Source organism: Dipodomys spectabilis, unplaced genomic scaffold, assembly GCF_019054845.1.
Source record: "Dipodomys spectabilis isolate Male_0828 unplaced genomic scaffold, ASM1905484v1 ptg000043l, whole genome shotgun sequence".
Classification (NCBI taxonomy): Eukaryota; Metazoa; Chordata; class Mammalia; order Rodentia; family Heteromyidae; genus Dipodomys; species Dipodomys spectabilis.
Genome location: NW_024870720.1, coordinates 12804884 through 12832019, shown reverse-complemented (window position 1 = coordinate 12832019; position 27136 = coordinate 12804884). Strand labels below are relative to the sequence as shown.

Sequence of the window (27136 nt, the reverse complement as noted above, 5' to 3'; positions counted from 1 at the left end):
GATCAGACATTGTTGAGTGGACCATTTGTTCTCTAGAATTCATACTGTTGCTACAATGAGGATTTGAGAATAGGCATCTTGTTACTTAATGAGTTAGCTTAGATCTAAAATTGCTTGTCTAGTAATTCATATTTTATTGATTACAGAAATACCGAGGCTACAATAAAACATTATCAGATTAAAAGGAATGATGCAGGGCAGTGGTATGTGGCGGAAAGACACCCTTTTCCATCCATCCCGGAGCTGATCAGGTATCACCAGCTCAATGCAGCTGGTAAGTGAGGTGCTCAGGAGAGCTGGGAAGCTGGGCCTTCCTAGCAAATGAATTCTCCCTGTCACATATTCCACCAAGACAAATTTACGTTATAGAAATAGCCTAAGAGCTTGAGATAGAATGTTTCCAGGGCAGGTTTTTTTTTCCCTCATTGGTATGCTGTTGTGAGTTGAGTTTTTATGTTTCTATCAGGTTGAAAATAAAAGGATCAATGACAGAGACCCAAGTCTGTACATTTGTTCTGGAAATTTACATAGGAATAAATGTAAACAGGATTTTCAATACCTAAATAATGATGTCTCCTTTTTTTCCATAAATCTGCTCCTTACTTTAGATAGTTGCAATAGAAAGTTACCTTTAACTCTTGCATTTGCTGTTCTTTCTTGTTGGAGAACAGGAAAGCTGTATAGAACGCATCTTTCATAGCTGCACATTGAGCTAAGCATGCCAGAGGAGTATTTGGCCATTTTCCCCAGCTATTGTTCACTGCCATTCTTACTTGTGCAATCCTTTCATCTGCAGAAAAATATGGGCTTCCAGAAATTTCTCCCACAGACTTTTTTGTCTATCGTAGAGAGATAGAGCACCATTAGTCCATTGGTAGCGATTCCTATTACAAGTGCATCTGGGCTTTCACCCAGCCTATATTGGACCACTTGAGCTTCCATACATGACAGAATTTGAAACCCACTGTAACCTCCATGTAGTTTTGGCTTTTTATCTTGTGATGCTCTTTCAGATTTCATTCATACAAAAGCTGTTTGGCCAAAATAGTCACTTTTATAAAGAGGCCATTTTCCCATTATACTGATCCTAAGCATCAGGAATAAATCCAAGGAAATTTGTCTCTACTGATGGGATTTTTCACATGGGTTTCCAGATAGTCAAATAGGATTTGGTTGGAAAGAATGAGACCCAGGAGGCTATAGCTATGGCTGAAGATAGATACCTTCCAGATTACTAAACCAATTCAGAGTTTTCTCCTTTATTTCCTTCTTCCTTCTTCTTTCAAAGAGAAAGTTTAAGAAAGTGTATTTATGTGATGAAGGCAAAAAAAGAGTATCAGGCTATGCACACACTAAAAGATGTGAATAGTATATTATCTATTTTGTTGTTGGTGGTGATGGTCATAAGGCTTGAACTCTGGGGCCTGGGCACTGTCCTTGAGCTCTTCAGCTCAAGGTGAATGCTCTACCACTTGAGCCACAGCGCCACTTCCCGGTTTTCTTGTGGTTAATTGAAGATAAGAGTCTCATGGCCTTTCCTGCCTGGGCTGGCTTTGAACCACAATCCTCAGATCTCAGCCTCTTGAGTAGCTAGGATTATAAACACCAGGGCCTAGCTGAATAGTACATTATTAAGTTAAAAAATTCAGAGCAGTCTATTTTACATTAGCCAATTGGAGCTGAAACTAAGATCTGCTAGAAGAAGCCTCTAGGTCTTCAAAGTGGCTGGGAAATATTCTTTTTTGGTTTCTGAGCTTTAGAATTCTTTTCAAGACCAGTTCCTAATATCCTCTGCCCTATCAGAAAATCACCTATCTATTTAACAGAGAAAATGGAAGGTACAAGCTCCTTCTCCTGCTACTTTTCCAACATGCTTTCATGCGTATCCCCTCCAACAGTAATGAGCCTGGCTCTTGTCCTCATGACTCCTCTCCTGCTGGAATGCTTCCCACTCACTTCTCTCCTGAAGCTCTTCCATTGCTTTTTTTGCCACTCCTAAGGCTTGAACTCAGGGCCTGGGCACTGTCTGAGCTTCTTTAGCTCTAGGCTAACAGTCCACTACTTGAGCCACAGCGTCACTTCTGGCTTTTTTTTTTTGTTTGTTTATGTGGTACTGAGGAGTTGAACCTAGGGCTTCATGCATGCTAGGCAAGCACTCTACCATTAAGCCACATTCCCAGCCCTCTTCCACTGCTTTTGATCATCTCCCTTCACCTGTATAGATGCTTGACTTTATTACTATAAAGGCAAAACCAAAACGCTTTCTTGAACCATTTTTCTTTTTAGACGTTGCTCTTTTTAAGTTGCATATTTGAAAAAATGTGTTCCATATCCATTCCTCACTTTCCGTGTACTTTGTAAATACTTGCAATCTGGCATCTGCATCTCCAGCTCCATGTTTTTTTTTTTTTAATTTAATTTAATTTTATTTGAGAACATACTGTACAGAGGGGTTACAATTACATGGGCAGGATAATGCATACATTTCTTACCAAGCATTGCAGCCTCCTCCTTTGTTTACCCTTCACCTCCCTTCCCAGCCTCCCCCCTCCCCCCCATCCAATCATACCCCCCCTCCCCTCCCACTGACATTGTAAAGCTGGTTTTGACATGACATTTTGTACTTCTCATTGTTGCAACAGGTCCACCTGAATCCTTAAATGACTTGTTTGTCCCCATCTCCTCCACATGTTATACTGACATCAAATATAGTGAAAGCGGGGGTTACACTGTGGGGGAGGGACATACAATGCAACAAAGAAATAATCTTATAAATGCGTTAGAAACACATGCATGAAAGAAACAAAAACATTAAAATACACATTTGAGGGTTCGTTTTCCTAACATCACATTCTCTGACTTTTTCCGCTTGACTCATACCTATACTAGATATTGCAAATAAGGGAAACCATGGGACCTATGTTTCTTTGGGCCTGGCTTACTTCGCTTAATATAATTTTTTCCAAGCCTTTCCATTTCCTAACAAATGGGGAAATGTCATTCTTTCTGATGGAGGCATAGAATTCCATTGTGTATATATACCACATCTTCTTGATCCATTCATCTACTGAGGGGCATCTGGGTTGGTTCCATATCTTAGCTATGGTAAATAATTCCAGCTCCATGTTTTAACCAATGATTCCTACATGAGCACAGACAGTGTTGCTTTTTTAATTTTTATGTATTCAGGTTTGTCTGCTGCATTTGGCAATGCCATACCTTGAACCTGTCTGCTCCATAGATGTTTTGACAGGGCCTTGTCTTGGGTGTCTCTTACTCATTATTCCTTATGGGTTTCACAGTGTGTCCCTCTATTCTTTCCTAAACACTGTGCTTTTCCCTGGTTCATCCCTGATTGTTTTTCTTCTTACCCCAGGCTTTTCTTTTTGTATACTTCTACCTGATAGATATAGACCTTCAGAATCCCTGGGACTTGAACTTCAAGTTCACATAGCATGTAGAATGATTCATTGTCTACCATCACTCTTCTTCCATATTGACTTCCTCCTCTTCCTTTTCTTTTTCTATTGTTGTTGGTCATAGGACTTGAACTTGGGGCCTGGGCTCTGTCCCTGAGCTTTTTTTTGCTCAAGGCTAGCACTCTACTACTTTGAGCCACAGTGCCACTTCCAGTTTTCTGGTAGTTATTTGGAGATAAGAGTCTCATGGACTCTCCTGCTTGGACTGGCTTCAAACTGTGATCTTCAGATCTCAGGCTCCTGAGTAGCTAGCATTATAGTCATGAGCTACTACTAATACTGGCCATCCTCTTGTTGTTTATCTAAAGTAGTGGTATCACCCTCCAGCCAATTAAAGAGGTTGGAAGCATAAGAGTGGTTTTTATTCTTCTTAACAGTTAACTTTTTTATTAATTATCAAATGTAATCAATTTCATATCCTAAATATTTTCCTATAAGCCCCTACTTTCCCTGCCTAGTAGTACTGCCCTAATTATTGTATCAGTCTCAACTCCTCTCATTATCTTCAAAGTTCATTTTCCCCTGACCGACCTCTGTGCTCTCAAAATTGGAATATGAGTCAGGTGCCAAGGCTTATGTCTGTAATGCTTACTTCTTAAAAGGTAGAGATCAGAGGATTGCAGTTGGAGGTTAAGTGGAACATCACTTTGCAAGACTTCAAATCAACCAGTAGCTGAATGCAGTGGTGTGTGCCTGTTAGCCTAGCAACAAAGGGACACACAAATAGGAGGATTCCTATCCAGGCCAGCTTGAACCTAAAGTGAAACCCAATCTTGAAAATTACCAAAGCAAGAAGAAATGCACAAGTGGTAGTGTGCCCTGAGTTCAAACCCCAATACCACCAAAATATGTGCATGTGAATATGAAAATGTTGCTTCCTTAGTTGAGATCTTTCCAGGGCTCTGTTCACATGCTAGAAAACAATACTCCTTAGGCTGGCTTCCTAAAAGAATAATACAGTCTCTTGCCTCTTCATCCATCCTCCTTTTTATTAAAGTGCCCTCTTCCATGTTCCACTTCTTGGAGTCATCTCATGCTGCTCCCCCTGTTTAGTTTGTCCTTCTTAGCATCTCCTCATTGGTTCACTCCAATCTCAGGCGTCACTTCCTCCCAGAAGACTTTATTATAGATGCACAACCTGTTTGGAATTCCTTCCCTGTGACCTAGCAAGGCTTATGTGCAATAAGTATATCTCCATCACAATACTTGTTCCTTTTATATTGAGATGGCCTCTCTGTCTTCCCTCACTGAGACAGAACTTCCTGTGGGTAGAGTTCTCTCATGACTCTTTGGATCTGTTGGGATCTTTGGGATTTACTTAAAGAACTGTCTTGTATTCCATAGACATAGTAATATTTACTTCTCTCAGTTATTACTCTGACTGAGCTTGTTTCTGCCTTTTAGATTTTTCATATGCTGAGACAGAGAGAGACAAGAGACAGAGAGAGATACTGTTTCCTATCTGGAAGGCTCTTCCTGCCTGATCTTTGTGAGATAGCTCCTTGTCAAAGTCAGCATAGCCGTCATGTTGTAAAGCTACAACCAAACATTTGCCTGTGTTTCCATGTACTGGATGTGTACATGCAACTAATTATACAAAATTAATTGATGCTTACCAAAGTAATAACAATTTATTACGATTTTTTGTTTTGTTGGTTGTGGGGCTTGAACTCTGGGCCTGGTCACTGTCGCTGAGCTCTTCAGCTCAAGGTGAGCGCTCTGCCACTTGAGCCATAATGCCACTTCTGGTTTTCTGGTGGTTAATTGGAGATAAGAGTCTCATGGACTTTCCTGCCTGGGCTGGCTTTGGACTGTGATCCTCAGATCTCAGCCTCCTGAATAGCTAGGATTACAGGCATGAGCCACGGGTGCCTGGCTTATTAGATTTTTTTGAAGGGCCTTTTTGTTTTCTTTGTTCTTTCTTAGAAATTTTTAAATGATGTACAACACACATATATTGTTCTATGAAAATTTCTTAAAGTGGGGAAATTTACAGAATAAACTCTAGAATAAATTGCACTACCTAATTATTTAAAGACTAGTGCTGTCTTTCTTTCTTCTTTATGAGTAACAAGTTCTTCCTTCTGTATGAGTGATAAGGCTGTAAGTGCTAACTTTTCTTTCTCCTTAGGTCTCATGTCTCGTCTCCGCTATCCAGTTGGGCTGATGGGCAGCTGTTTACCAGCCACAGCTGGTTTTAGCTATGGTAAAGTATATTCATGTGCTGTGCAAAACATTGTCTAGTAAGGGACCTGACCCTCAGATTCTTTACATTTTCAGTTCTTCTGAGATGTCAATCTTAATGCATTTGAAGTTTAATTCCCATGTCTGAGATGTTTAAATAATATACCTCATAAAAGCAACTTAAACTTTGGAGAGAAATGTTTCAGTTTAGCAGCAGATTTCACTGTATATTATCAAGACTCCTCATTCCTTTTGATAGCAGTTTTTATTCCAGTGTTTGGGCTGCTCTTTGGTTACAGGGTGGCGAGCGAAAGACAATTCCCCAAAAGAACATGTCAAAAATCGCTGCTGAAAGTATATTGGCTGTCATTTTTTTTTCTCCCAATATACTTTTTGTTGTTTGGTCTGAACCTCTTTCTAGCAAAATGAGGTATCCACAAATCTGAGAATAAACAAGAGTCAAAGAATCTTATTTTCTAATTTGATGGGATTTTTTTCCCTTAGTGGGACTCAAATTATATTTAAAAAATGGTGACACAATTCTACTGACTTGGATTTGGGGTCTTGTTAAGTGGGCTATAAGTTTGATTTCAGGGTGTAATGGGTACCTTTATAATTTCTCTGCCTACAGATACTATGCATGTATATGAAGTTCTGCTGTGAGTGATTTATTTAAGTTAAATATTACCCTCCCTAATTTCTTAAAAATAAATATTTCAACTTTTTGGAACCTATAGAAAAGAACACAACACACTACTTTTTCACTTGACTTATCTTACTTGGTTTTGCTAGATAAACAGAATTAGACAGTGTACATTCTTTTATGTCAGAATTCTTGTCATTTATGAGTTTTGTCAGTAGGGTTGAGTGTGGTTGATTCATTTTCATTGTTATGTAGTTCTATATTACAGGACAATTCCATGATTCATTTACCCAAGCTTCTTTAGAATTATAACCATGTGGGTTGTTACCAAATTTTGACTCTTATACATTATATTGTTAGGAGCATTCATGTATATCTTTAGATGAAGGGTACATTTATTTTTTAATGCCTGTAAGATAAATACTTTAGAGTGGATTGGTAGAATATGCACATGCTTGGGTTTATTAGATATAGTCAGTTTTCCAAAGAACATATACCAAATTTATACTCCCTTTAATATAATATGTAAGAATTATAGTTGCTTCATGTTCTCTTCCCAACACGTAGTATTCTAACTTCTTAAAAACACATTTTAGCAGGTTGCTGGTAGCTCATGCCTATAATCCTAGCTACTCAGGAAGCTGAAATTTGAGGATCATGGTCCAAAGCCAGCCCAGGCAGGAAAGGCCTTGAGACTCTTATCTCCAATAAATTACAAAAAAAAAAACAACTCTGAAATGGCTCTGTGGCTCAAGTGGTAGAGCACTAGCCTTGAGCAAAAGAAGCTCAGGGAGCTCCCAGGCCCTGAGTTCAAGCCCTAGGATGAGCCAAAAACAAAAATAAAAACAAAAAAGTCCTACACATTTTAACTGGTCACCAGTGGCTCATACCTGTAATCCTGCTACTTAGGAAGCTGAGATCTGAGGATTGAGTCTCAGTGTCTGAGACTCTTACCTCTAATTAACCACCAAAAAAGCAGAAGTGGAGCTATGGTTCAAGTGGTAGAGCACTAACCTTTAGAAGAAAGACTAAGGGACAGTGCCTGGTCCCTGAGTTCAATCCCAATACTGGTATAAAAAAAAAGACAAAGTGAGAAAAAAGTATTTTAGCTAATCTGTGAGTATATAATTATATCTCATAGTGTTTAGAATTTTCATTTCCCTGAGAACTAATTATTTGATCAGCTTTTAGTAAGTTTAGAGGCCATTTGGATATTCTCTTAATGACTGAAGTCAACCTATTTGGCTTTAAAACTATGGCTATATATCTTTTGCTAATTGTTTTTATTCATTTTTTGAAAAGGAATTTGTTGTTGGTTTTATGCTTTTAAAGTATCTTCTCTCAGGCTGGAAAAGTTGCTCAGTGGTAGAGTGCTTGCCTCCCATGCATGAGGCTCATGGTTCAATTCCTCAGTACCACATAAGCAGCAAAAGCCGGAAGTGGTGCTTTGGCTCAAGTGGTAGAGTGCTTGCCTTGAGCTGAAAAGCTGAGGGACAGCACCCAGGCCCAGAGTTCAGGCCCCACAAATAAAAATAAATAAATAAATAAAGTGTCTTCTCTCAATCTGCATCTAACCTTTTTAATCTTAGTGAAGTATTTTTGATGAACAGATAAAATTATAAAGTATACTTTATCTGTATTTTCCTTTGTAATTTTATTCTATTGAATATATCTCCACAATATGAAGAAGTATAAGGTCATGAACATATGCTTCCATGTTAATTAATTAATTTAAGGTCTTGAACTAAGGGTCTGGGTACTGTCCCTGAGCTCTTTTGCTCAAGACCAGGGCTCTACTACTTGAGCCACAGCTCCACTTCTGGATTTTTGGTGGTTAATTAGAAATATGATGCTCATGGACTTTCCTGCCCTGGTTGACTTCAAACTAAGATCCTCAGATCTCAGGCTCCTGAATAGCTAGGATTACAGGCATAACCACCAATGCCAGAGTCTATGTTACTTTTACAATATCACTACTATTAAGATGGCAAATACTCTGCACAGCTAATGCCAAGGGCCTTATAGGCTTTACTAATCCTGCTATTAAATTGCATTGTTTTAAAGTTCCAGCAGATGGTGGTGCTGCTGTATGAAAGGAGAAGCTAAAAATGATTTAATACTCAGTGTTCACAAGAGTTATTTTAAAACTCTTCTAAAATATATATGAAAGCAAATTTCACTGCCCACATTCTCTTGGATGTATGTGAGTTGGATGAATTCGTTAGCCTGTTCTTCATGAAAAAGACGAAGCAAGGTGGAAAAGCTCTCTGGGGGTGGAATGAGAACAATAGTGGAAGGAACTCAAAGGAGGAAAAGAGAATCACCAAATTCATCTGCTTTATAAGGCCCATGGTAGGACTAAAAGACTAGAGAGAGAAAAAGAGGGAAAAAAAGACTGGGGTCAATCACATATTAAGTCCTAAGTCTAGTTTTGGTAGATTTAGTCTAGAAAGACACGTCAATGTGCTCCATATCCTGTGTGCATTTTAAGAACTATAATTTGTCGTTAATTCTTAAAATTTATATTTTAAAACTCATGTCTTAAATTTCACATTTAAGCCACAATGAGAGAATTCTCACCGTTCAATTGTGCCTTAACCTATATAAAAATTGAAGGAGAGGACTAGATAATTCTTAAATCTTTTCTAGCTCTAACATTCTAGAGTTCTTTCTTCTGTTTATAACATGGATGTCTAATTTTCCAGAGAAGTGGGAGATAGATCCATCAGAATTGGCTTTTGTCAAGGAGCTTGGAAGAGGTCAGTTTGGAATAGTCCACTTGGGAGAATGGCGTGCACATACCCAGGTAGCTATCAAGGCCATCCGTGAAGGCTCCATGTCTGAAGAGGACTTTATTGAAGAGGCTAAAGTGATGATGTAAGTATAAACACAGCTACATAATATGGTTTGACACCCTGGTGTCACAGAAAGAACAAGGACTTTGGAGTCTGACTCACCTGGATTTGTGTTGCAGCATTGGCCAGGCTAGTTGTGCAATCTAGGCAAATTATTGGACCTCTGTGTAACCCAGTGTCTCACTAGTTCACTGTGCTAAAAGTGGCAGGAACGAAAAAAGCTTTTGTAGCTCAATTAGAGGTAGTTAATAAGTGCTCTTCATGTTTTCTTTTTTTTCCCTTTGCCAAGTAGCAAAGGCACTGGTTTTGTGTGATACTGCTCATCTTTTGAAAGGGCACCCCTTAGGGATGAAAAATAGTTAAGACAAAGTATTTGCTTTTAAGAATTGAAGCATCCTGAGCTTTCAAGAAAAAAAAGTGACTCTTCATAGACCATTTGACTCTGTTCTTAATACGTGTAATTTTCCAAGATATCATTTTACCTCAGGTGAACCCATGTCGTAGTTTATGATTGTAATCTTAGCTGAACCAAGACTGGCCAATCATGTATCAAAGTTCAAATCAGCATTCCTTAAATACTTGTTCAAGATTTGTAAAGAAGAAGGAAAACCCCAGGTGGCATTACTTCAATTCTTCCATGCTGTCCAGAACAATTTACTTTTCTTCCAAACTTGTAGCCCTCAGTGGAAATAAAATAGTAAACAACAACCAAAAGTAATTAGCTGGACCCATTTTCCTTTGAAGGCAGAGCAATAATGTCTTTTAGGGGGATCTCAAACTATTACTTCCAACTATACTATCACAATATCTTTTCAATCCACTTAAATCGGGTGAAACTGGAAATAAATGATGATAAACACAATTTTCCAGTGACTTCAAAGGTTCCCAAAGTATCCATCTGCATTTTTACACTATATCCATGTGATCATGGATTTCCTGTATCTAGAGGATGAAAGTTACAGTTCTGTTTGCAGGATGAAATAGACATAATATGAAAAGAATGAAAGCAGCCATGTGACAGGAGGAGAGTTAAATCTCTATCACATAAAAAGAAAGATGTCTGTCTGACATCTTTGAGGGGATTCTTTCAAAGACTCAAGTTTCACTAGGAATTTGGGATTAAGGTCTCTGGAGTTAACATTTTGAGGGAGATAGAAGATATATGTCTGGTAGAGGAACAGAATTGCTTCCAACTGTACATAAAAGTAGGAATGAAGCATTGTGGGTTTTTTTTGTCAGTTCCAATGGATATTCTTAGATTTGAACATAGCTAATCTTTTCCTGGTTATTTTTTAAAAAGTAAGGTAGGAAATATTCCTAATATCCTATTGTATATATATATATATATATATATATATATATATATATATATATTCAATTTTAAATAGCTGACATGCTTTGAGCTCTATTTGCCAGCCAAATACATGCAGGTCTGTCCACACTTTTATCCTTTAGATTGTCAGCTTCACCCCTCTAAGGGTCTCTGTGCTTAAATTGAAATGCCCAAATGTTTTCTATTATTTTACCTCATTCTAGTTCCATAAAAAGACTTATCAGTACTACAAAGCTTCATGTGTTTTACTTTGTTTCTCCCCTGTTAGAATGTGGACACCATAATAAGAGGGCCATTTATTTGTCTTTTAGTCAACTTAGTGAGTGCTTAAAACAATGAGTAGAGTGTACTTGGTGCTAAAACATAATTCATGCTTTTGAAGAAATAAATGAGTCTTTATTGTAATTCAACTGGGTACATCCCAAGACTTTAGTTTTATTGGTGAAAGGAAAAGGAAATTTAGAAAGCTTATGTAATTTACCTACCTTCCCAGAATTACAACTTCTCATTTAAATCAACTTGAACTGTCTGGATACAAAGTCCATGATCTTAACATATAAACAACAAGCATTTACTGAGAAAACTCATCAATGCCTGGCCTTATACTTGTTACCATATTGTTGCACAATCATCTCAGGTGATTTTTGTAACACAGTGAAAGAAAAGCTTCAAATACATCCTGTGCTCTCAGTCATTATAACCAAGGATGTTGCTCTGGAGATCTGTGCTCTGGTCTTCTAGACTGTTTAGAAAAGTGAAAGAAAACCACACTGCTCCTCTCACACAACTTCCGTCCATGAAATCGTATTAACCTTTCTAATTTTACCATTACATCTTTTCCTAGGTTACATTTCTTTTTGAATCACATACCATGAACATGATCTTACATAATGTTAACTGGAATTAAGGGTGGGGGGGGGCGGGTACAGTTCTATTTCACAGATGATAAAAAGTCCAAAGTTAGAAAGTTTAAGTTGCTTCTGGTCAGCTAGCCAATAGGAGAAGGAGAAAGAAAAGCAAAACAAAACTCTTGACTTCAGCTTTTTAAGTAGGAGTATTTTATTTTCCTTAAATTATTAAAGCACTACACTGCCTTGAGTGGGCCTTTTGTTTTAGTGGTTTAACTATGAGTTTCCATCTTTGGAAATAATTTATTAGTAGCAGTGCAGTTAGTGGATGTTGTAAATAAATAGCACAGGAATGAAAGCATGCGTAGGCATACCTAGTTTCCCTAAGGACTTCTTAATATGCATCTTATTTTATTCATATGTCTACTCCACATGTCTTTACAGTAAAATATTTCACTTTTGAAAGAAAATTTTACTATTTTATCTTCATATTAAACAGAATGAATAAAAGAAAAGAAAAAGAGAAAAAGCCAAAGCCCTTGTCTTTCTTACTTCCCCTCTCTGAAGTTTTTTCTAGAGGAGTAATAAACAACAAAGGTTTTTAATTGGACTCTTAGCCCCTAGTACTTAGTTAAGTACTTTTTATTAATTATACTACAGTAATAATATTTTCAGTCAGAATATTTAGAAAAGAAAAAGGGAACTGTTTATCATAATTCTTGCTTAAATATAAATTGTATTACTAATTTCTACACAATACCCATAGTAATTAGAAATAGTTAATTTCTCAAAGATTTCACAGCATCTCTATGGCTTTGTTAAATAAAAGATAGCAGCAATGGCATCTTCCTGTTTTGTTCGGACATTTACTTCAAAAAATTCCTGCTGCTGCGTATGTACAGACATTGTTCTACATTCTGAAAGTCTAACAATAAGAAAGATAGGTAAAGTTCCTAATTGCTATAAAGCATACTTATGCATATGCTCTAGTGGGGAATGGGAGAGAGATGGGCACCATACCAATGAACACAGGATCGGTGAAACACGGAAGAGAAGTAAGGGCTCAGGCTACAGAATAGGAGAATGTAAACAAGAGACTGCCTGGGTCTGGGCCTAAGGAGACTAGAGGATCAGAAAAAATAGGAAGCTTAATTTGGTTTTCAAAGGTGGGGTGGAATAGTGGACTGGAAGTTACTGCAGTGGTCTAGAGAGGGTGGTGAATGGGTTGAGGGCAGGGATGGATAAAAGGAAGAAGTTTCAGCATATTTTTTTGAGGTCAAGTGATTGAGACATAGTAAATTGAATGTGGCAGATGATAGGAGGAAACACAATGAACACAGATGATTCCAAGATGTTAATGTGTGCAGATCCACAGAGAGTTCTACTTACTGAGATGTGGAAGAATGAATAGATTTGAGGAAATATAAATAATTCTGCTTTGGGCATGTTGAATTTGAGAGGCCTATTAGATAGTCAGGATCATCAAATGGTCAGGTTTGATAGCTGATTCTGGCGTTCAGGAGAAAGGTCAAAAGTATAGGGTATTAATTTGAGAAAGATCCTCTTGTGCGTATTCTCAAATTAATTAAAACTGTGACACTTGTCTAGAGTATCAAGGCAAGGGACTAGCTAGCCAAGGACAATATTAGAAACAAAAGGGCTAAAAACACTTAGCCATTCTAACTGGGGTGAGGTGGAATCTCAATGCTGTTTTGATTTGCATTTCTTTTAATGGCTAGAGAAGTTGAGCATTTTTTCATGTGTCTATTGGCCATTCTTATTTCCTCTTCAGAGAAGTTTATCTTTAAGTCTTTAGCCCACTTATTTATTGGGCAGTTGTTCCTTTGAGGATTTGTTGTTGGGGAATTTATTTTTTGTAATACATTTTTTATTGTAAAAATACTGTATAGAGGGGCTACAGTTACATGAGCAAGGCAATGAGTGCATTGCCTATCAAGTATTGTTACCTCCTCCTTTGTTTTTCCTCTACCATCTCTTCCCTCCCACCTCCACAACTACACTCCCCACCCCCCAGCCTAAATTGTAAAGTTCATTTTTCAACATAGTGCCTTGTACATCTCATTGTTACAATGGGTCAACCTACATCCCTATATAAGCATTTTTTCCCATCCCCTCCCCAAATTAGAGAAGTATATATACAAGATGCAGGATACCAACATCAAATACAGTGAAAATAGGGGTTATACACAAAGAAACAAAAAAATTACATGGTACATTATAAATACATTAGAAACAATAGCAAGAAGGAAAAAAAAACCACTTGTGTCCTTATCTTGGGGTTCATATTGCTTAACATCATCTTATCTGGTCATATGTACATAGCTTTTTTAGATATGAACCTTTGACAGTTGTATGGCTAGTGAAGATTTCCCAGTCAGCGGGCTTTCTATTGATCTTGCTAGGTATGTCCTTTGCCATGCAGAAGCTCTGCAATTTCATGCAATCCCATTTGTCCAACCTTTCTTTGATTTATTGTGTTTCTGGGTCTCTATTAAGAAAAAAGAAAATTTCCTGAAGTAAGCCAGACCCAAAGAAACATAGGTTCTATGGTCTCCCTTATTTGTAATAATTAGTATACATTTAGGATAATCTTAGCAGATGAGAAGAATAGCTCAATAGCTATATGATCATAGTACATATGATCAGATAAGATGATGCTAAGCAAAATAAACTCCAAGACATGAACACAAGATTTTTTTCTTTGTCGTTGTTGTTGTTGTTCTCAATGTACTATGTGGTTTCACTTTTCTTCCACCCTATGTTTTATCCTCTGTTGTCACTGTGTTCAATTTTGCTACCCTGGATATTGTATATATATATATATATATGCTTATCTGAACTAGGGAAGGGAAGGGGAACAACAAAATGGTGAGACAAAAGACAAAGGTGGAACTTATGGTGGAACTTATTCACAAGACAGCATGTTGGAAATGATCTGTAAAACTTGGGATTGTGAGGGGAGGGAAAGAGGGAGAAAAATGAGGGAAGGGGTAAAAAGTTAGACAGTAATCACTACCTTATTTACATAACCATAATCCGCCTGTACATCACCTTAACAATACAATTTAAAAAATAAAAATACTTAAATAATAAATATGACATTTGCTCTGCTATTTATCACATATACTTCTATAGACTGAGGAATAAAGTGTACTAATGATACTAAAGTTACAGCAAACAAGAATGCACTTTTGCTATTTGCTTTTTCTATGACCATGAGAAATAGTTCTCTTGTTAGAATGACTCAAACAAGAGGGTTTATTTCCTTTCCCCTGATAGGTTTGTGCTAGTGGTCTTGCTAAACAAATGCATCATAATGTTTCAATTCTCAAACATTTTCATGTGGGTATGCACTTGAGGGATTTCTTATGACAACTGGGTGTTCATTTTGAGACTTGCTTTTTCCCCATTATCCTACTCACATGTAAGATTGCTGAGTCTTACATGTGTGAAAGCATACATTATGAATTTGAAAGGTAAAGCAGGCAGCGTATTATACAGTATCAGTACATTTATATGCGTTATAGATTTCTAAGTTGAAGCTGTATTTAGTTCTGTGACTGTTTCTCCTCCCCATTTGTCATATATTTGCATTTACCTCATACATAAACATTATCTTAAGGTAAATAATATGCCCTTGTCACCAATTTTATTTTAGCTTTATGAATGGGAAGAAGAATTTTTAAGGTACTTTGACTAAGAGAGAAATGCTTATTATTTAATCTAAAATTGCTAGCACTGATTTGAAATTGCTTTTCTCTGGAGATTGGCTAGCATAAAAGGCCTTTAGAGATTTAGTGTTACCACTTACAGAAGAAGTAATCAACTTCTGAAGTCTCTAAGGCTAAAAGGTTTTAGCAGGCAACATTGGAAGATTCTTGGTGTGTATGTAATTAGTAAATATACGACAATTTTTCATGTTGGAAAATGTTTTAAATCTCCAACTTTGTCTAAAAATTTCATGTTAGGTGACTTTACTATTTAGATTTAATTTGTGTGTGTGTGTGTGTGTGTGTGTGTGTGCATGCATGCATGTAGGTGTCAGTCCTAGAGCTTGAACTCAGGGCCTGGACCCTGTCCCTGAGCCTCTTTGTTTAAGGATAGTGCTCTACCACTCGAGTCACATTCCCATTTCCAGCTTTTTGCTGGTTAATTGGAGATGAGTCTCATGGATGGCTTTCCTTCCCTTGGCTGACTTTAAACCACAATTATCAGCCCTTAGTCTACCGAATAGCTAGGATTACAAGTATGAGCCACAGGCTCCCGGCTTTAGAATTTAATTTTCTATATCAATCAATCACTTCCTCCTCCTTCTTGTATGTCTAGAATTTTCTATGTCAGGGTTACATACAGGAAGGTTGGGATTCAAGGATCAGGAATTCTGAGACCAGAGCCAGGAGAAGTAGTAATGAAAAGCAAAAGGATTACGAAACAACAAGGAGAAAAGGAACACACTGACAAGATCAGGGGATGTGGGACAGTCTTTGTTGACGATGACTTTAGAAGTGCTGCTCAAACTCCTGACCCCACTTTCTCAATGCATAGAGCGGAAAGGAAACTGCTTGACTCTCGGTGGTTGGGTTGATGTTTGCCTTATCTTGGAGATGAAAATGACTTGGAGAAGATATCATTGCCACATTGTTCAAACGTTTTGAAATACAAACCCAATTTTCTTTTTTTAATCTTAAAAAAAAGTTTTATTATGAAAATACCGTACAGAGGGGTTACAATTACATGGGCAAGGTAATGAGTACATTTCTTATCAAGCATTGTTGCCTCCTCCTTTGTTTCCCCTTACCATCCCTTCTCCCCTCCCCACCAAAGTTGTAAAGTTCCATTTTTGACCTAACGCCTTGTACATCTCATTGTTGCAATGAGTCCACCTGTGTCCCTATTTAAACAATTCAAACCCAATTTTCTTCAACAGGAAACTATCCCATTCAAGGCTAGTTCAGCTTTATGGGGTGTGTAGCCAGCAGAAACCCCTTTATATTGTGACGGAGTTCATGAAAAATGGCTGCCTGCTGAACTATCTCAAGGAGAGAAAAGGAAAGCTGAGAAGGGAAACATTGCTGAGTGTGTGCCAGGATATATGCGAAGGGATGGAGTATCTGGAGAAGAGTTGCTATATTCACAGAGATTTAGTAAGTGTTGTGTAAGTTCACTCGCATTCTATGTATTATACCTACCTTCAGAAGGACGTACAATCACTTTCAATAGTTCAAAGAATATATCCCTTGGCTTAATTTGAAAATACTTTTCTATTCATGCAATTTCTTGTGAAAGTATTTTTTATATTTTTTAGTGATGCTGGAAATGGAACCCCAGGGCCTTGTGCCTAAGAGAAACAACTCTCCCACTGAGTTATATCCCACCCCCCAGGAATTTTATTTGTAATTGCCCATTAGTGCTTTAACCATGTAAATTTTCACTCTAACTATGCCTGGAGTTATTAATCACCTAGCCAAGCAATTAGCCAAAATGATTTCTTTCCTTTCTTTTCTTCCCTTGCTTCTTTCTTTTCCCTTTCCTTCTATCTTTTTTCCCCTTTAATCCCCAATAATCAGATATGCATCTAAGGCCTAGTAAATATTGTACTTAGCACTCTGCTAGTTTCTAGAAATAACAACAGTGTAGGTAGAAGTTTCTCAAGCAGGACTGGACCTTCCCCCTGTGACAGTGGCTTGCTTCTAAGAGTATGGCAAAGGACATTTTTACTATCACAGATGGAAGCTAGAAATTCTAGACCATTCTTTGCTGTAATGCTCAGAGAGCATTCCTGTTTTAAAAAATGACTGACTTGCCCAAATCAAATGCTAACAGCACTGATTCCCTGGTCTTGCTCTCTCCTATTGTATAACACTTTTGGTTTGTTTTATGGTTATTCAAGATATTTATGCTATTCTTTCTATTTACCTGCATGTTTCATTTCTAAGTCTAAAACTAAACTCAAGTGAAAATTAAGAATTCTATAAGAAAATAAGGTGACCCATTGTAACAATGAGATGTACAAGACACTATGTTGAAAACAAACTTTACAACTTTGTTGGGGGGGGGGGGGAGTTGGGGAGGTGGAGAGGGAAGGGATGGTAGGGGAAAAACAAAGGAGGGGGTAACAATGCTTGACAGAAAATGTACTCATTACTTTACTCATGTAACTGTAACCCCTAAAAAGTACACTACAAAAAAAGAATTTTTTAAGAAACCTTTAATACCTGGAAATAACTCTGTGCTTAGATCCTATATGACCCAGAGTGATCAATTACAATATTCCTCATTTAAGCCAGATATTCTAGGGAGAAAAGGGGAGGCACAGTTATATTGGTTCTGGCATTGAAAATTATACTTATTCTTGGTGTGACTTGGAATTCTCATGGTACTATTCACTGCTTCATACAACAATTCATTGGTTACATTTGACTACATGTATACTACGAGATCAAGGTTTAAACTTCTGCCTTGCAGCCTGCTAAGAACACAGGTTGCAGAGCAAAGGTATTTGAGCATCAAAGTTTGCTGTGTGTTGAAATCACTTGGGAGCTTTGAGAAAACTTACAACACAGACCACACCCCAGACCAATTAAATCAGCATCTTCAGCACTCAACCACTGAGCCATATCTCTAGCTCTCTCTAAGCAAAGCATCAATATTTCAATTTTTTTTTTCTGGTGAGTGCTATCTATAGTTGAAGTTGAGACTCATGACTCCAGAAGGAAATTCTCAGGTTAAAAGCTTGCCTCTGTTTCTTACAAGCTGTGTGACCCTGGACAAGCTATATAACCAGCAAGGAGATGTTAACTGTAGCTGAGCCCTCATGTGGTCTGTTAGAAGGATTGCACAAATTCTTAGTGCAAATACACAAACAGTGCCTGGCCAGTATGGAGTTCAGCATACTATTGCTTTTTCAGAGACATTTATCAAGAATATTTCTTGAGAAAAAATGAACGTTTTAAAAGTAAAAGTTTCATTATTTTTAACATTTTATTACATTGATGAATCATTAAAACTCATCACACTAAGACTATGAAATCAGATATATACTACATTATAATGTATTTTTATATAATATAATAATATATGTTATATCATATTATGATATATAATATGCATGATAAATAACAGATAGATATAATTTATACATATGTATTTATATATGTATTACTCACTGATAGTTGTCAACATGAAGATCATATGTCTGTCCACAGAGATAGGCAATGCAGGTCCCAAATAAACTAAGAAGAGCGGGGTTAAAAAAGGTCTTCAAAGAAAAGCCTATATTCAAACGTGTATTCTTTTCTTCTTTCTATAGGCAGCAAGGAATTGTTTGGTCAGTTCTACGTGTATAGTAAAAATTTCAGACTTTGGAATGACCAGGTATGCCATATTGATGTGTAGCTAGATATACCTTGTCTACTCATAAGCTATTTGTCTATTGACTTGCTGATGACACTACTAGCTGTGTGTGCTTGCTCTGGGGAAAATGCTGGTGTAGTTTCATGACTAAACTGGCTTACTCTGAAGTTTGGAAAATCTGAGAATTTTAGCTACAAGGCAGATGGTCTCTGTGAGATATTCTCATCTTTTTGTTTCAGATATTTATCTTTAAAATTGTGGTAGACCTTAAAATGAACAAGTCAGTCTATTCATATGTGCATGACTAAGAAAGCATTTTTTTCTGATAAATGTATATTTTTTTAAGTAAAAGGAAAACTATGTTCAAAACCCTGGGTGTTCTTTTTTCTCTGGAGTAGCAGAAACTTAGTCCTAGTGAACCCTGAATTTCCTCAGCATTGGTCTCAGTTTGGGGGGCATCTAAAGAGGCACTGTTACGAAGGGGCTGGTCTGTTCTCATTGGAATGTGTGCATGCTGACATCATTGTAGCCACTGCCTTGTCTTGGATCTGTTTGGCCAACCACACAGGTGGCACCTGATTCACCTCAGATTTCTGTGTGGAGGAATTAGTCTTCTCTGTGATTAGAAATCTACACAGGCTACACTAAGGTTCCGCTCACATAGACGCATCCACAGCCATTTATTTGTTCTTTCAAAGCTTTCTGTCTTTCTTGGTACTCTACCTAGAAAGAGAGCAATATTTTTTGACCTTGAGTTATGCCAAGGTCACATGGGATGGAAGCTTCCTGCTGTCCCCTATGACCTGGGAAGCCCTTAGAGCATACAAGGCACAGGACCTCCATTTAGCAAATAATCCATGTCTAGTATTCCTTCCCTTTCCCTTTAATTTTTCCCTTCCTCCTTCCTGGACTTTTTGTTTTCTTTCTAGATGGACAGATGATGATAAAAAAAAAAGCTTTCTTATTTAAGTCTTATTTCCCTAAATTGCTTCTTAGTCCTTCTCTGAACTATAGGAATTCCAAGTCTATGGAGAACAGCTTTGCCCCATTTATTTCCTATATTCATTCTTCATCTAAGTAGAATGACCTCTTTTTCAGTAAAGGATGACTTAAAGGTGAAGTTAGATAGAGTATGTGTGGTAAACAGTGGCTGTGTGGGGCCAGCATTAATAAATATTTGAAAATACTCTCCAGTATACTCAAAAAAGCAACAGGCCTAAGTTCGTTGTCTCTTCTCTCCATGTTCCTATAATTGAAATTTTCTGTCCACAATTTTCAAAATAATAAGAGCTTTCATATTTCTGTTCATTTTTAAGGAGATGATGATTGTTTCCAATTTGTTTTTTTACAAAGACCATTATAAACTGTTAGAGATATTTTTACATCAGGATTATGACATTTATATACTTTTATTTTCTCTCTTCTCTTTGCCACCACAAAAGTATGTACATGAAAGAAAATATGATATCTGACTTTGAATCCATTATTTCTTGCGTAAGAAGAGTGGCATATTTTTCACTTCCATTTTATAACTGTGGTTGCTACAGCATACAATATGCTTCTTTGCAGAGTTAAGAATCCCCACTATTGAGCATTAGCAATGGGCCATATTTTAGTCTGAAAAACAAATAAAGTTTTCTGAGACTCGATGAAAATAAGTACAGAGACACTTGGTTTGAAGAGGAACCACTGTAAACACTAATTTTACACTGTGAATGAGAACGGGTGTACCAAATCTTTTTTTGGGGAAAAATATCTAGCCTTTATACTTTAAGCAATTCTCTGTTAACTAAAAGGATTTGAAGTAAATGTTGGAGCTAATGAGAACACTGTCATTCAAATCTGATGGCTCTAGGTATGTTTTGGATGATGAATATATCAGTTCTTCTGGAGCCAAGTTCCCAATCAGGTGGTCTCCTCCTGAAGTCCTTCATTTCAACAAATATAGCAGTAAATCAGATGTCTGGTCATTTGGTAAGTACATTTGATGTTTTTGTGGAGCTTGATTAAACACAACAGACAATCTTTTCTTTTTAATCTTGATTTCTTACTGTATTCCAGCTTCTAAAGAATCTTCTTATAACCTTGCTATTTATTCACATCCAAATTGTTTTTGGCCACTAGTGTCTTATACTTCTTATATTAGTCTTTCTTTTGGATCTTTTTCTTTACCACTGATCACTCAATGTAAAGCCATAACAAAGAATCCACTGATCTAGAAAATAAAGTCAACCAACTACCTCATATCAAAGAGGCTTGAAGGAAGAATGATTCTATATCAGCATAGTGTATTTAGTAAACATTATTTAACTACTAAGCAGTTTAGCTATTTTCAACTCTTCTCATGATAACTTAAGTGTAGGACATGGGTTTTGGAACTTAGGGATAGGCTTCCTGGGCATCTACTTGTTGATTGACACTTACGTTGGGTGAAAGTGAAAGAGAAACTGTAGTTGGAAGTGCAACATAGTTATTTGAGTTGATCTTTCAAAACTAGGTAACAAATGTGCAAAAGTCTATTGCTTTTCATCAAGAACTTCCTAGATGGCTTTTAGGATTGAAGAGACATCTGGGCTTTCATGAGAATATGAATTTTATTGTCCCAAATATGATGAAGCTGATCTCATTGATCCGATTTGTTCTCCACTCATTTATCATAATGTCATCAGATGAATTTTTTTTTTTTTTTGGGTCCGTCGTGGGGCCTGAACTCTTGGCCTGGGCGCTGTCCCTCAGCTCTTCAGCTCAAGGCTAGCACTCTACCACTTGAGCCACAGCGCCACTTCTGGCTTTTTTCTTTTTTGCTTATGTGGTGCTGAGGAATCGAACCCAGGGCCTCAAGCGTGCAAGGCAAGTGCTCTACCACTGAGCCACCTTCCCAGCCCCATCAGATGAAATTTTAAGCTCTGTTACAGACCATATGGATTGTAATTCAAGATCTCCTCATGTGGTAATAGAACAATTAGAATGCTTGCATTTTGCTTGTGTCTCTTCTTACCTGGACAAGGTCTTGTCTCTAACCCATACCAAATAAATGCCCATAGAACTAGGGAGTAATTAAATGAACTCAAACTGGAAGTATCTGAAGGAGTTTAACTGTCCTATCCAAAAATGATTACTAAGCACCTACTTATGTACAGAGTTTTAGCTAGACATTCTGAGGATCTACCCATCAGACCAGTCCTCGAGAGGTGGTGGAGGTGGGGGAGGACCTCTACTGGCTGAGAAACGCTAGTCTTTGCAGGCAGCAGAGGCTCTCACAAGTCTATTATTTCTACAGAATGCTAAGAAGATTCATTGGTTTCAAGGTTTTACCTAGAGGTAAAAACACTACAATATTGCCTTCTAATAGAGAGGCCATCAAGACCCATAGAAAAGGAAAGGTATCATTTTCCCCGGGATTACTTCCAAGTTCTGATTCTATTCAAAAGCTCAGGTGTGCAGTTCTGCCTCCTCCCTAGAAAGTCTCTCATTTCAGTTATTCACATGAAGGCTGGAGGAAAAAAAGAAGGCTTTGTAGTTGGAAGCAAAAAGTGATTTCAATTCCAACTATTTCTCTCTAACCTCATTGTGTGTGTGTGTGTGTGTGTGTGTGTGTGTGTGTGCATTTTATTTGCAGGAGTTTTAATGTGGGAAGTTTTTACAGAAGGAAAAATGCCTTTTGAAAACAAGTCAAACCTGCAAGTAGTGGAAGCGGTTTCTTCAGGCTTCCGGCTCTATCGTCCTTACTTGGCACCCATGTCCATATACAAGGTCATGTACAGCTGCTGGCATGAGGTTAGTGCACTTTCCTCTTCCAGTGGGCAGTGTCAGCTTTCAAGAGCATACCTGATTGTCACTTGCAGTACCCATGATTCAATTAGGGCAGCAATAATAATAACCTGACACCAGGGATGCTATTTCGATTTGAAACTCCTGCCGCATAATCATGAATCCATTTTGCTTTTCACAGTGGCCTTTCACTCCAAGAGACTCAGTTTCCAGATTGGTTCTTGTGGAAGCTCTTGATGTTTCTAAAATTTCAGTGAGTCAATGTTTTATTGCCTTTAGGGACCTGTTGGAAGAGTAAGTTGGTAGTAGTAGGCTTGTGAAACTTCCAGATTGGAAAGGAACAATGCTATTTTTTTTTTGTCAGTTGTGGGGCTTGAACTCAGGGCCTGGGCTCTGTCCCTGAGCCTCTCTGTGCTTAAGGCCAGCACTCTACCACTTGAGACACAGCACCACTTCCAGCCTTTTCTGTTTATGTGATACTAAGGACTCAAACCCAAGGCTTCATGCATGCTAAGCAAACACTCTACCACTAAGCCACATTCCCAGCCCCCAGAATGCTATTTTTTAAAATTTACTTCACTTTCATTTGTCTGGCTTTTCTAAGGCTATATGTAATGTGTTTCTTTTCTCTGTGTCACTTAAGACTCCTGATAGAGAGGTTATACTAGAATAGAAATGAAGGACCAGGTGCCAGGAACCTTCATTTGGGGAAATCATCTCTTGGGATCCCAGTTTCATCTTTGGTTGAAATGCCAAACTTAAAAATGCCAGAGTTTACATAGCCAGAAGGGTTTCTGTCTCACTTCTGCTTTTTGGGGCACAGATTCAACACACCCTTCAGTTTTACTAGACTCCTCTGTTATTTTGAGAGCTCCGTTCTCTTTGTAGCTGACAGCCTAAGCCAAGAAAAAAAATCACAACTTGAGAACTTTTCTCCTGCCTGAAAGGAAAAGAAAGAAAACAAAAATCCACCACTGATCCCCAATGCACAGACCCTGGAAAAGTCAATATTTCCAGAGTGTGATTGTTCATTTTCATCAGAGATATTTAATTTGTAAAGATTCCCAATGTATGAAAAGATTTATGACTAATTGCTCCACAAGGAATCTTGAACGACATAAAAATTTGTTAAGGAAGCTGTTAGCTGCAAACAGCTGTTTCAGGAAAATCTTTGCAATAACAATGTAAATGGCTCAATGTAAATAGCTCAGGAACACACAGATGGTGCATATTGTCAGTGGAGAGCAATGACAGTTATGGTTTTGCCAAAGGAAGTTCAGGAATGAACAGGAATGCTGACAGAGTGAGATTGATTGAATTGGAAGTGAAAGTTCACCCCCTAGGAGATCGAAGATAGGCAGCTTCACCCTGAAAACAAGTATCCAAAGTCCCAGGTCTTAGGCACTCTTATGGATAGAATATAGTGGATATGCTAAGGATATGCACAAAATAGTTGGAGTTTTTGCAAGAAATTGGTTTTTTAAGAAGTAGAGGATGGGAAATCGTGATAGCTAATAAAGTATCCTCAGGCCAAGATGGTGACTCAAAAGGAATTGTATAATGAAACCACAGCTATGATGAGATTATAGATGAGGTCTCTGCATAAGTTTTATTGAGGAACTGTTGTTCACCGTGCTAATAATTATTGGCCCTCAATCCTGGCCAACTGGGACTGAGCTTGGGGACCTAATGTAGTAGATAAGGATGTTTGGCAAAACGCACTCAGATATGGTGCTGCTCTTATTCTCTGGCCTTCATTGGAATCCCGTTCCTTTTCTGCTTACCTACCTCCATCAAGGTCATTGTGGGATAATTGACTTTCAAATTTCAATTTTTACAGTGGTCAAAAGTGATTCGTTTTGAGTGGAAACCATATTTAAATTTTTGATCTTTTCCTTGGCTAGCGATAGATAAGGCATCCTTCATTCTTTCTTGGAATTCTGAGTAGAGGCAGTAAACCATAGCTCCCAGTGAGCAACATGACCACAAGAGTAAACAACCAATATCTACAGCACACTCAATGGCTAAGTTATTATGTTTAGTGCGTTAGGAGTTCTCACTTTTCTTTTTGTCAGTTGTGGGGCTTGAACTCAGGGCCTGGGTAATATTCCTAAGCTCTTTTTTGCTTAGGCTAGTGCTGTGCCACTTTGAGCCACAACTACACTTCCAGTTTTCTGGTAGTTAGTTGGAGATAAAGTCTTCCCTGCCCAGGCTGGCTTTGAACTGTGATCCTCAGATCTCAGCCTCCTGAGTAGCTAGGATTACAGGTGTGAGCCATCAGTGCTCCTGGCTGCTTATGCATTTTTGACTTAGGCTATTTTCAATTTATGATGGGTTTATTGGAGAAGACCCATCATAAGTTGAGGAGCTTCTATGTATATTTATGATACAAATGTGCATAAAATACTTATTGAGTTTTTATGTGTCTGTGGATATGAAACAGAGAAGGGACAGGGGCAGCTAAGATGAACCCGAGTAAGTGACCTTAGTCTCATAGGTCATTGGAAATTAGATTAAGATACTGTTTGGGTTATGTTGATGAGTTTGTTTATAAAAATTGATTTTGCCTATAATTTGCCCCCCAATATTGAGGCGCCTCTCAACTCAAACATGATTATGTTACCATTGATAAGCACTTGGTGTAGGCTTTACCTGCAGAACGTCAGGCTCCTTGACAAAGCCTACAATTTCTTCTTGAAGTACTAAAAGTCTTAAATGGGCTCCAGTCAGCTTCTTCCCTGACCTTTTTATGGATGCCCGGTGATTATAAACCCCTGCGAGTGGTGTCTTGTACTAATCTCAGGGAGAGCTTTGTGTAGTTCCTATTTTCCATGGATTTCAAAGATGCCAACAGTGCCATCCCTTCTTCATGGAGTCAGAACCAAACTACATCCATGGGTGACATAGGAAAAATGCTCTAATCCCTGGCTCTGTGTCAGAGACTTTTGTGGACACAAACTAAAGATAGCACAGATCTGCAAAGTATGCGCTGAAAATGTGCCTTTTGTTTCCTAAGTGAAATCTTTCCTTGTAGAGGGAGTCAGGCCTAGTAAATACCTGGGGATGAGCTCAGGGGCTTAATACTCTAAGTCCTTGGGCTGGGAAGGTGGCTCAGTGGAAGAGCACTTGCCTTGCATGCCTGACGCCCTGGGTTCGATTCCTCAGCACCACATAAGCAAAAAGAAAAAAAGCCGGAAGTGGCGCTGTGGCTCAAGTGGTAGAGCGCTAGCCTTGAGCTGAAGAGCTGAGGGACAGCGCCCAGGTCCAGAGTTCAGGCCCCACGACCGGACCCCCCCCCCCAAAGAAAAACAACTCTAAATCCTTGCTGTCTCCCAGCTTCTTCCTTGACCTCACACATGTCAAAATCATCCAGATAGATCTCCAGAGTGGTGAAATCCACTGGAATTTCCTGCAAAGATAGAAAAGTTGTGTATCTGTGCTGTCCCAGTATGCAAGCCCCCGGCTGTGGAGGACTTAAAACGTGGGTTGGTATAGCTGAAGAATGGAACTTACACATTTGTGTAACTTTAATTCATCTAAATATGGAGCCAGGTACTGGTGGCTCACGCCTGTAATCCTAGCTACTCAGAAGGCTGAGATCTGAGGATCCGAGCTCAAAGCCTGCCTGGGCAGCCAGCTCCCAAATAAAATAAAATAGACACAGTTGGTTAGTGCGTGCACTCTGGCTACTTTTATTATTGTATTTTACTCTTAGATTTTTACACTTACGCCTTGTCAAGATGCCTTTTCCTTCCCTTGATGGAGAAGTAATTTGGAACTGAGTCTCTGACTGCAAGTACCACCTCTAGCATCTAAGTGCTGCACAGCTGATCACCTCCACTTTCCCTTTTCCAGAACCCTGAAGGCCGTCCGACGTTTGCTGAGCTGCTGGAGGTTCTAGCAGAGATTGCAGAAACCTGGTGACTTGGAACGGAAAGCCAACTGGAGGATTACCTGGTCGGATTGCCACAGGAGACGATCGTGGGTGGAGTCATCCCTGGGGAACTCTCTGACACAGTGCAAAGAGCACAATTTCAAATTGTTTTACGAATATTCAGACAGTAGTTTTTCAGTGGTGTGAGGTGGGCTTCGAATTCTCCTCTGAAATACCTTTTATGTTCTATGTGTGAAGAAAGGAGAAAAACTGCAAGCTAGCCTTTCCAGTGGCTGCTCTTCATGAAAATAGCCTTGAGAACATTAAGAGTAGGAAAGTTGACTTTTCACTAGACCAAGGAAATTTCTTTCTTAAAGAGAACTAATTGACATTCCTTTCTTCAGAGATCTATGCATAGAAGACAACAGTAGATTCTTCCAACTTGTGGAATTAAAAAAGCCTTCACAGGGCTGGGAAGGTGGCTCAGTGGTAGAGCACTTGCCTTGCATGCCTGAGGCCCTGGGTTTGATTCCTCAGCACCACATAAGCAAAAAGAAAAAAGCCGGAAGTGGCACTGTGGCTCAAGTGGTAGAGCGCAAGCCTTGAGCTGAAGAGCTGAGGGACAGCGCCCAGGCCCAGAGTTCAGGTCCCATGACCGGACCCTCCCAAAAAAAAACAAAACAACACAAAACAAAAAAGCCTTCACAGAATTTCATGTCTTTGTGCTGAATAGATCTTTATAGAAAACATACCTTTAGGAATCACATGAATATGA

General features: G+C 38.4%; 1 protein-coding gene across 2 annotated transcripts in view; it reads left to right on the top strand.

The window, feature by feature from the left end:
* Positions 1-26867, top strand: part of Txk (TXK tyrosine kinase) — a 41546-nt gene extending 14679 nt beyond the window's left edge. Inside the window, exons 7-15 of one of the 2 annotated variants that reach the window (XM_042678211.1) lie at positions 147-274; positions 5611-5685; positions 9012-9183; positions 16291-16507; positions 18673-18737; positions 20572-20690; positions 22336-22493; positions 22669-22740; positions 26343-26867. In XM_042678211.1, coding sequence (XP_042534145.1) covers positions 147-274; positions 5611-5685; positions 9012-9183; positions 16291-16507; positions 18673-18737; positions 20572-20690; positions 22336-22493; positions 22669-22740; positions 26343-26411 — 1075 coding nt within the window. In that variant the 3' untranslated portion in view covers positions 26412-26867. The remainder of the gene's footprint in view (positions 1-146; positions 275-5610; positions 5686-9011; positions 9184-16290; positions 16508-18672; positions 18738-20571; positions 20691-22335; positions 22494-22668; positions 22741-26342) is intronic. The other variant, XM_042678212.1, reaches the window with a different exon arrangement.
* The last annotated feature ends 269 nt before the right edge of the window (positions 26868-27136 follow it).